Source organism: Lactuca sativa, chromosome 7, assembly GCF_002870075.4.
Source record: "Lactuca sativa cultivar Salinas chromosome 7, Lsat_Salinas_v11, whole genome shotgun sequence".
In the NCBI taxonomy this organism is placed as follows: domain Eukaryota; kingdom Viridiplantae; phylum Streptophyta; class Magnoliopsida; order Asterales; family Asteraceae; genus Lactuca; species Lactuca sativa.
The window spans coordinates 66,447,546-66,459,083 of record NC_056629.2 but is presented as its reverse complement, the minus strand read 5'-3'; the positions used below and the strand labels follow the sequence as shown (position 1 = coordinate 66,459,083).

At 29.8% G+C, this 11,538-nt stretch overlaps 1 protein-coding gene across 1 annotated transcript in view; it reads left to right on the top strand.

Annotated features, from left to right (window-relative positions):
• LOC111882258 (protein RGF1 INDUCIBLE TRANSCRIPTION FACTOR 1) overlaps window positions 1-1,097 on the top strand; it is a 1,824-nt gene extending 727 nt beyond the window's left edge. Inside the window, exons 3-4 of the mRNA XM_023878614.2 lie at window positions 1-3; window positions 650-1,097. The exon at window positions 1-3 is cut by the window's left edge and continues 138 nt beyond it. Of these exons, the coding sequence (XP_023734382.1) occupies window positions 1-3; window positions 650-994 (348 nt within the window). The 3' untranslated portion in view covers window positions 995-1,097. The remainder of the gene's footprint in view (window positions 4-649) is intronic.
• The last annotated feature ends 10,441 nt before the right edge of the window (window positions 1,098-11,538 follow it).

Sequence of the window (11,538 nt, the reverse complement as noted above, 5' to 3'; positions counted from 1 at the left end):
AAGGTATAGTAATTCAATCCCGAAAATCTCTATATTTCTCCGATTCGTAACATGGGATCAAAATTCAAGCTTTCAGCCGCAATGACTTATTTCAATTCCGCAACTCAAATTCTAACTCATCACTTATTATTTTAAGTTGTTACTTGAAAGATTGTGTTATAGTGGGATATAAATTTTCCTTGAAAGCTTAATTTACTGTTGTAAGTTGTAACCACATGTTTTGTTAAAAAAAAAAAAATCGATGCTTAACCTTGCTAGAACCCAAAATAACCATAATTTCATTGTTATTTATTTATTTCCTTTTTACAACTTCAAATCACAAAATCCATATCATATTAGCAAGTTGAGAACATAAACACACACACACAAATATACGTGTGTGTGTGTGTGTGTGTGTGTGTGTGTGAGAGAGAGAGAGAGAGAGGAGAGAGGAGAGAGAGAGAGAGAGAGAGAGAGGGAGAGAGAGAGAGAAGAGAGAGAGAGAGAGAGAGAGAGAGAGAGAGAGAGAGAGAGAGAGAGAGAGAGAGAGAGAGAGAGGAGAGAGAGAGAGAGAGAGAGTATTTTAAAGAAAAATTTCTAATTTGATTATTATAATGAGCATACATTGATTAAAGCTGAATTGAGTTTTAAATCTTTATGAATATTGTAGGTGGATTTTGTGCTGAAACATTATAGAGACCTCACACCCTTCCTAAGGGTATGCAATTCATTACAGCTTGGCCCCGATTTCTTCATTCCGAACGACACTGGGGATGATGAAATGACTAACGAGACACCTCACTCGACCGTTGTTGACTCAGATGACCCGATGAGTTCAGGGTCGGGTTCATCTGGGTCTGAAAACATGAGCATGATGTGCACCGGGTTCGTAAGGAAGAAAAGGAGTGGACTTTATTCTTGTGAAAGGTTTTCGAGTAAGGTTCATTCTGAAGAAGACATGGCAACAAGCATGAGTAGAAGAAAGGGAATTCCTCAAAGGTCACCAATGTGTTGAGAAATGAGAGAATTAATAATATTTAACATCTTTTTTTTTTCTTTCTTTTTTCCATATATTTTATAAATAGTTTTAAGACACTTTTACTCATGCAGTTCTTTCTCACTCTCTCTAGTATGATGTTTTTTATGGGTTAATTAATTACTTGGTCGGGGTGTTTTGTCTTAATGGCATCACGTGATTCCCAATTCCAAGCAATGGTTTTGTACATTTTCCTAAAAATTCATCTTAATATTTCGATTAAGTTATTATAAATTAAAATAAAGAATTCGAGATCTTTATTTGTTTTCAACTCTCCCAAGAATTGATGAGCCTCTTAAACTTGCTAACAATGAAATTTATAGCAGGACTTAAACGATCTCAATCAACCAACGAAATCCGTTATTATAATATAAAAAATCACAAATATAGAAAAAAGAAAAAAAGTTGGGAAGCTGTTGTTCATAAAATTGGAGTGAAGTTATAATGGAAAAGATCCAAAGGGTAGACAATGTTTTGGAACTCGAGTTTTAAACTCTACTTTCGAAGTTTTTTGCATCCCAATGTGTTCTATAAACCGACTTAATGTGCTTCAGATTCTCTGGTTAGTTTAATATTTTATCATTAACCGTATATATTTTACTAAAATTTGATACTATTTCTTGCATATATATACTTTATATAAGTTATATAAGTGTATAAAAAAACATAACTAATATTTGAAGATCTCAAAATCAATTATTGAAAAATAGATGATTCTTATTTATAAAAAATTGATTCATATATAATATTTTTACAATTATCAGTAAAAACATATATTTTATATAGATCGATTAATTTCTTATATTGAAAACTGTACTCTTTATTAAAAACCTTAAATCCCTTGCATTGACTTAGGAAAATATTATGTTTCTTTGTTTTTTGATGATATCCCCAAATCAATGTTCTAAAAAAGGAAACTTAGAACTTCCTTTAATTGTTGTAGACTATAGCTCATAGTTGTTTAAGATATAGAAGTGTTCTTTATTGTATAATAAATAATCATTATTAAACAAATAACCAGGCAATCAATTGTTAGCATCGGATTCCAAACGATTAACGGTGAAAGAGGGGGATGTATATTTACTAGTTGAACGTGTATGCATTTGATTATAACAAAAAGAGTAAATTACATGAACGGTCTTTATGGTTTGGGTTAATTTGCGTGTTTGGTCCCTAACTTATTTTTTTAATTCGGAAAGTTTCTACTGCTTGTTTTTGTTACGCGTTTGGTCCCTAGTATTTGTTTTTGTTACGAGCTTGGTTTCTTTTTTACCTAAAAAGACTATTATTTAAATAGTGAAAAATAATAGGGTAGGTATGGTAAGAAAAGTTGGGTTGAAGGTGTGTTTATTTAAATAAATTAAAAAATCAAGGGCAAAATAGTTTTTTTAAGTAAAACAAGGACCAAGCGTGTAAAAAAAAACAAATAATAGAGACCTTCCGAGTTAAAAAAACAAGTTAAGGACCAAACGTGTAAATTACCCTAAACCATAGGGACCATTTGTGTAATTTACACTAACAAAACACTCATTTTTTGTTTATTTTTTATTTGACATTATTTTTATTGAAAAAAAAAATTAAATATATCAGAATTTTAATATTTTGGTATATATATATAACTTTTAGTTTTTTTTTTTACCTAAAACTCGTTCAGATTCACATTATAAATGTGAAATGTATATATTTCAGTTTTTAACATTCAAAATATGAATCTAACATTCCATTTCAAGTGAATTTGAATACATGTTCCCATTTGCATATGAATCGAAGTAGATTGATTTGTAATTTATACTATTTCAGTACGATTGAGAATCTCGACAAGAACGAACCGACAATGGGACGGACCAATATTTCGGCACCTTGGGATGGTTCTCGGGTAATACATTGGCTTTTCTGGTTCCCAATTCCATTGGTTCAGATAAAAAGTCGGATTAGAACAAGTTTATGGTACATTATGTTTTACAAATCTTATAAGACATTATAAAATCTTATGAACATGAGGCTGTTCCAATTTAAAAGCTATAAGAGTCTACTTTGTTACTTATTCACAAGTTTGAAAATGATTTTGAGTGGAAAATTGTTTAAAGAGTGCTATAGTAGAGGGTTGGAAAATGACTTTGCGGAAAAATATGATACTTGATATGCTGTAAAAATTGTATAAAATCAAAGAAAAAACTATAAAAATAAGTATTGGGCCATTTGGAAGGAGTAGGAGACTATTTTATTTCATATTTAGAATTATGAAACGATTTTAGTGTAAAATGGTTAAAAAAATGCTTGTACATAAGGATAGAAAATAACATTAGCAAGAAATTCAATAGTTGATGTGTTGAAATAGTATAAATTACAAATGAATCTACTTCGATTCATATGCAAATGGGAACATGTATTCAAATTCACTTGAAATAGAATGTTAGATTCATATTTTGAATGTTAAAAACTGAAATATATACATTTCACATTTATAATGTGAATCTGAACGAGTTGTAGGTAAAAAAAACTAAAAGTTATATATATATATATATATATATATATATATATATATATATATATATATATATATATATATATATATATATATATATATATATATATATATATATAGAGGGTCATAATCTTTTGCGAACCAATGTTTTCCCGGGAACCTGCGAACTTTTTCGATAGAGCTTTTTATTTTTAAAAAAAAGTGACTTAATGATTAATTCGATGTTATAGAAGTGCGTCGGCAAAAAAAATCTCAAAACAAATGTTCATGCCCGAAAAGTGCATATATGGTTGTATGCATTTTCTGACATTTATGCGTATATACGCCTTTCATACGTCTACATTTTTTTTTGAGATTTTGTTTTACAAATGCACTTCTATATCTATATGACCGTCATTAATGCCATAAGTCACTTTTGAAAAATAAAAATCACACGAAAAAGTTTGTAGGGTTGGCCGGAAATTATTGGTTTATATATATATATATATATATATATATATATATATATATATATATATATATATATATATATATATATATATATATATATATATATATAGATAGATAGAGAGAGAGAGAGAGAGAGAGAGAGAGAGAGAGAGAGAGAGAATAAAGAAAGAAAAAAAGATAGATAGATAGATAGATAGATAGATAGAGAGAGAGAGAGAGAGAGAGAGAGAGAGAGATTGTAAAAGTCACTAGGCGTAACTAGGAGCTAGACTAGGGTTAAACGACTAGTCGGTCTAGATGGGGATCCTTATTTTATTAGAAATTATTTTTACAAAAATAAATATTACCTATATATTAACGAATTTACAAATTTAATAAATATGACAAAAAATTTTAATATGGTTTACTTTTTCTTTTGTAAGCATATATATAATTTATTCAAAAGTTAATATTATTTAAGAAAAAAATATTTCCTTGAAAGTTTGAAATTTGAAAATTTTGTGTAGTATTTGAAACTTTAAAAATTTAAAAGTTTCAAATCTAAAAATTTGATAATTTTTAAAAATTTATAATTTAACATTTTTAAAATTTGGAAATTTAGGCCACCTAGACCGATTTTGACCATCGTTGACTTTGCCTTATTTGACTAGCTACCAAAATCATAGGCAATTGTTGTCCGCCTAGCGCTTAGGCCGTCATTTACAACGCTAATATATATATATATATATATATATATATATATATATATATATATATATATATATATATAAAGAGTGTGTGTGTGTGTGTATATATATATATAGACACACACACACACACACAAAAGATAGAGAGAGAGAGAGAGAGAGAGTGGAGTTATGATCATTTAAGAACTCATATATTCATGAAACCCGAGAACTAAGTTTAAGTCATTAGATTAAAAAAAGGAGCGTCAAAATGTAAGGTGACATTTTTTTAAATAAGTAGAAAACTAAAGAGGAGGGACATTTTAATAAAATGAGGCAGGGGTATTACAGGGAACAAAAATATGAGAAAAGCGGATCTAAACAATCAAAAACAATACTTATAACACCTCTCTTTTCTCTCTCTTTCTCTTCTAACCCCTGATCGACCCTCATCTACCACTCATACATCATCAACTGGAGACCCGCCTCCATCAAATTGGTATCATATTAATCTTCGTAATCTTCTATACGCAGACCATCTCTCATCCAAAACCTTGTCTTCTTCACCTATTGAAACTATAACAGCAAACCACAGGGTGGACGACTGATGGTTTTGTTTGGTAGTTATAGAATATCTTATAGAAGGTGATAGAATCTTTCAAGGATCAAGTAAACAATTCAATTTCGACTACTCAGCCATATGATGTTTCTATAGGAGATGGAATCAAGTCACATGGTGTTGGTATCTCTTCTTCTTAGATCAGAAGGCATCCGAACAATAGAAGTGTATAGCAATCAAATTAGTTTCAATTTCTATAATTGACAAGGTATATTTCACTGGTCGATCTGCATCTCGAATTAGGTTTCAACCGACTGTGAAATGTATTGTAAACCTCTCATTAATTTTTTAAGTTGATTTTTAGTTTTTGATGCTAATGTCTGATAAGATCCTCAAGTTTTTTCTATGCACTAGGTATTTATCTTAATGTCACAGTGAGTGTTTTTGGTTACTATAATCATGTTTTTGTAGGTTGGAAATAATCTATATGTTCACAGTCAAATTGAAGGCATTGACCTAGAGTTGTATAGACACATAGTTCTTTCCTAGAATCCCAGAGCATGTATTGTAATTTATAAGTTTGTATCTATATATTGGTTATTTTTTTGTAATAACCTCAAGATTCTCATAATAACTGCAACTTGTAAATTACAAGGATGATCTTGCTCGATATTACTTAATAGATTGTATAGTTTATGTCTTTTTTGATAAGTATCAGTTACATACCCTTGTAACATCATTGGGTGCTTGTCCCTAGCTTCAAGTGGTTTTTCCTATACCTTTTATAAAATTTCTTTATAACTTTTGTTTCAAGTATTTTGTTGCTAAGTTTCTATATTCACTTTTTTTCAGCCCAATGTTGACATTGAAAAATACTTTTTGGTTTAATAGAGAAGATTTCTAATTATGTTGCATCAAGCATTGAGGTACATGAACTTATGTTTGTCACTTTCATAATCCTTGATAATGGATTCAAATAAGCTTCATGATTTGATACGATTCTCTTAATGATTTTATTACATTTAATGTGCAGAAGACTTTCCAACACTTTAAATATGTCCAAGGTTTTTGGAATATCGTATGGATTGCGATTATCTGGTCACAACCAAAACGTATTCAAACTCAACTTTCTTACTGGATAAAAAATAACTTTTAAAGGATACCTTTTCAAAATCATCATCTTTTACCACTTTTCCATAGACAACTAAAAATTTAAGTCGGATGCAAATTTTAATTTATTTTATCGTACAATCACATATGATTACAAGAATAATCTTTTATGTTTGAATTCAAAATTTGCATTTAACTTTCTTATCCAGAACTATATAACAACACGAGCATACTTGTTGTAAAGTGTTAAATCACATGTGATTACAAGTAAAAAACTTTATGCTTCAATTCAAAATTGTAATTTATTTTATTGTATAATAACATGTGGTTACAAGCATAATCTTTTATGCTTGTATGCAAGAATTTCATTTATTTAACGTATAATCACATGTGATTAAAAGTTCTTATTCATACTTATATAATAACACAAGCATACTTGTTGCACATTGTGAAATCACATGTGATTAAAAACATAATCTTTTATGCTTGAATTTAAAAATCTTATTTATTTTGTCATATAATCACATGTAATAACAATTCTTATTCACAACTATATAATAACACAACCATACATGGTGCAAATTTATAAATCACATGTGATTACAAACATAATCTTTTCTGCTTGAATTCAAAAATCTCATTATTTTCTTGTATAATAACATGCTATTACCAAACCGTAGTCACATGTGATTACTATCTTTTTATATACACAAAGATGATCAATCACTTGTGATTAGAATATGTTATTAACACTTACATTTGATAATATTGTGTTTTAAATCATATATGATTAACATTTGTTCTCTTCATAAATGTTTAAGTAATATATAATTAGAATCATATGTGACTAGTAGCGCAACCTTTTAATCACACAACTAGTAAAGAACTCGCGACTATGCCGCTTTTGGGGTAATATGGGAAAAATCGGTAAACTTTAAAATATATGTGCTGAAATTCTAAATCACCACAAATAGGGAAGAAAGTCGACAACCCCTAAAATTAGATGTCAAAATTGTACAACCAAAAGAAGGAACAGTGGTGGAGAAAATCCAAAAATATTGTAGGAATAATATTAAAGTTGCCAAAGTTAGAAACCTATGGTGGCAAAATTCTAAAGGAGGTTTTTTGTGTTTTTATGTCAAAATGTAAAAGTTTTGACTACAGGGACGAAATATGTCAAATTCATTAAAGATTTGTGACGAAAACACCAAAATATAAAACTTTTGACTGTAATGACTAAAAGTGTCAAAGTCACTAAATATTTTTGACAAAAACCTAAAGGCACAAAACCTGAATCAAAACGCAAAAATGTAAAAGTTTTGACTTTAGGGATAAAAGTGTCAATTTCACTAAATATGTGTCGCAAAAACCTAAAGGCAATCAACACATAAACAATCAACACATTGCTTTAAAAACATATGATAACCATATATATATATATATATATATATATATATATATATATATATATATATATATATATAATAGTAAATAGTGTGAGAACGTAAAAATATTATTTTTATGTTATTATTCAGCAATGAATAAATGAATAGTCACATGTTTAAACTAAAATTAGAATTTACTATAAAAATGCAAATACATAAATTTATAATAAAATAATAACATTCTATTTAATATATGAATAATCACATGTTAAGATTCATATTAGAATTACTTCAACAATACATATCTACTACATTCATTACAGAATAATAACATAAACACAGTGTTTTTACGTTCTCACATTATTTACTGTTTATATATATATATATATATATATATATATATATATATATATATATACACACCGTGAAATCCTACACGCAGGTTAAAATTATTTACTTATAATTCTGACAAATATATGTTGTTGAAAGTTATTAGTCATTGACATTAAATGCAATAATAATTTATACAATAACATGATATATAAAATCCAACTTTCATATTTGGAAAAGTTTCCAATGATCAAAAATGATTAATGAATTATGTAATTATTTTAACTTCTAAGTGAAACCTGTATTTATAGAATAAAAAATCTTATTAAGTTTGTTTACTTGATTATGTGGGGTTAAATTTGCTTTTATCACATGTCTTTTTGTGTCATGTGTTCTTATCCCACATCGCTTAAGAAAAAGATTAAAGAGAAAACAATCAACTATAAGTAAAGAGGCTAACACATTTCTTATCACACATTGCTTAAGAAATAACTCATGGTAAAACACATATCTATAAGTAAAGAGGCTAAAACCTCCTCTTATATCTTTGTTCTCTTATGTTCTTGATTTTGACCGGTTTTCACACTATTTTATTGAAAATGGATACCTTATACTAGAAATCAACTCATTGTGTAAACTCAACATCATTATAATCAAATATCAAATAATAGAATGTTTAATTAATTTTTTCCTTGAACTTTAATATTTGGAAACGTTTCTAAGGATAAAATATTAATGAATTATGTTAACTTTAAAGGGATACCTTTATTTATAAGATATAAGAGTTTATTAAGTTTGTTTATAATGACGATGCGGGATCAAATTCGTCTTTATCGTGTGTCTTTTTGTATCATATTTTCTTATCCCACATCGCTTAAGAAAAAATTAAAGTGAAAGCAATCAACTATAAGTAATATCATATTTCTTATCCCACATTACTTAAGAAACAAAACTGAGGGGTTAACACTATTTTTCTACTATAGTCGCTCCCCTAGCAACCTGTCTTCTTATTGTGTTGATAATTAAAGACTTTATTGGTATATTTTATCATTTCTTTTCCTATTATGATGTCGTTGCTTTCTTATCGAACTATATTTTACTGATATTTGCTATGCTACCGTTGCTTCTTTACCAACCTATAAAATTTAGCGATTACAACATGCTACTGTTGGTTCCCTAGCAACCTATAAAATTTACCGATTACAACATGCTACTATTGCTTTCCTAGCAACCTATAAAATTTATCAATTATAGCATGCCAATGTTGCTTTCCTAGCAACCTATAAAATTTACCGACTACAACAGGCTACTATTGCTTTCCTAGCAACTTATAACATTTATTGATTATAGCATGCCTATATTACAAATGCATTATCTCAAGGAAATCCTTTTTCCTTGCCCTTAATCCTTTATTTAAATTTAACCCGTAAAGGTTTCTAGTGTCTAGAGTATATAATGGTTTTTGGGGATGAAAAGGGGCAAATTTTAAAAATGTTCATTGTGCGTGACGAGCACACGATACGCATGTGGTGCACCTGCATATCTGCATTAAAGTTGAGTTTTGGCTTCATTCGAACTTTCCCCCCAAACATTACTTTTGTCTGGTTTGTCTTCGATTAGGTCCCATGCATGTCGCATACTTCGTGCGCCTACCTCCATTCTTCAATTTCTTCATTCTTATCGATCACTCTATCCTTAGGTAACTACTACACTAATACGTTACTTAAAATTTGAGCTAAATTTCGAGCTTTTTTAGGGTTTTAGGAGGTTTTTATGAATGGACAAATTTGTGTTAGTTTTCATGAAATAAATGTTCCCTAAAACATCTTATACTACCGATTTTACTACCTACATACTCAATTTTTGGGTTTAATTCATCTATTGATTCTCATTTTGAGCTTTTAGATTTTTGAAAATTTTTATCTAAATTCTGTAATTTGGTTCTTTTTTATCACAAGGGATACCAATACATTTTATAGAGGACTAACTGATCACCCCTAAATGGTTTTTAGGTCAAAATTTAGATGGAAGAGCAGGTTGGCATGCTTGTTGTTCTTCATGTTCTTGAGGCGTGACGCTTAGATGCATGTGCGTCACGTGCACTTGCATGCAACGCGCATAAGGCCCATCTAATCCATTTCAACACCTAATGCAATTTGTATCTCTTCTAACTTATTCCTTATTTCTTTTTTCCTGTTTTTCTACAGATATGTCAAGACGAGGTCGACAGGTTGCGGGTCAGTTACCTCTGAAGTGGACTTCGCACCCTTTCCTAGAGTTCCCCAATGATCTTCTTGATCGGAGTTCTTACATCTCTCGCCTTACTGCTCTTCTGTCTAAGAACACCAGTATTCACCAGGCTCTTTCCTAGAGTGTGGTGGATGATGTTGGATTAGTGTCTAAGTCCATAACTACTTTGGTATGTACTTGACCCGATGGTGCATGGTCCTTTTGGGTTGCCTTCACCAAAGCAACTTGATAGGATGAATTATGGAGAGAAAGGATTAAATATGATTTATTAATATATTATGAGAATAATATATTAAAGGAGAAATCATATTGTTTAATTAATATTAGTCAAGAATTAATAAGAATTAAGTTTGTGATTAAAAGAGATTAATTAAACTTAAGGGACTAGAATTGTAATTATAAGATAATTGCAATTGGACCATGGATTGCCTTATATTATAAGGTTGGACGAATTCTATGGGGGAAACCCACTAGAAATCGTCCAAGGCCTTTAAGGAAAGGAGTCTATGGGTTGCTTAGGGCTTAAGCATCCAAATTAGGGTTTCCTTGTTAGATAACCCTAATAGCCTCACTATTTAAAGACCCCTTATGCCCCAAAAACGTGTACAAGCTTCCTTCTAGGGTTTCCACACGTTTTGGGCAGCCTCCTTCTCTTCTCCTCTTCATCCTCTTGCTATTGGTGTTTGTGAACCATTAGAGGAGTGACATTTGTGACTCTAAGCTTTCTAAAGTCATTACAAGAAGGAATTGTGATTGTTATTGCTACATAACAATCAAGGTAATATATTAAACCTATTCTTATGTTAATATAATTACTTTTATGCTAGAATTAGGGTTTATAGTCTTGGATAACTTGCATGTACAATAGAGAAACCTAGATCCAAGCATTAGGGTTTGTATGAGCACATAGGATGTTCTTATAGCCAAAACCCATTAGTGGTATCAGAGCCTTGATTGGTTTCTATTGTATTGATGCCTTGTATGTTTGTTCAAGTTGAAAAAATTCGATTTTTGTGAAACTGCTTGATGAACTCGGCGAGTCCCATTGTGGACTCGGCGAGTAGGCCCCTACTCGGCGAGTCCATATGGGTACTTGACGAGTTCGAGCGTCAGAAAGAGGGGATTTCGGGATTTCTTGTTGTTTTTCTCATGGATAATTGCCTTATCTGTTTTAGATCATTAAAATCTGATTTTAATCATATTTATGAGTATATCCTTGATTAAACAAAAGATAATTACCAATTGATTAGATAATAACTTCCTTATATGATTAAAGTTGATTATTTGTA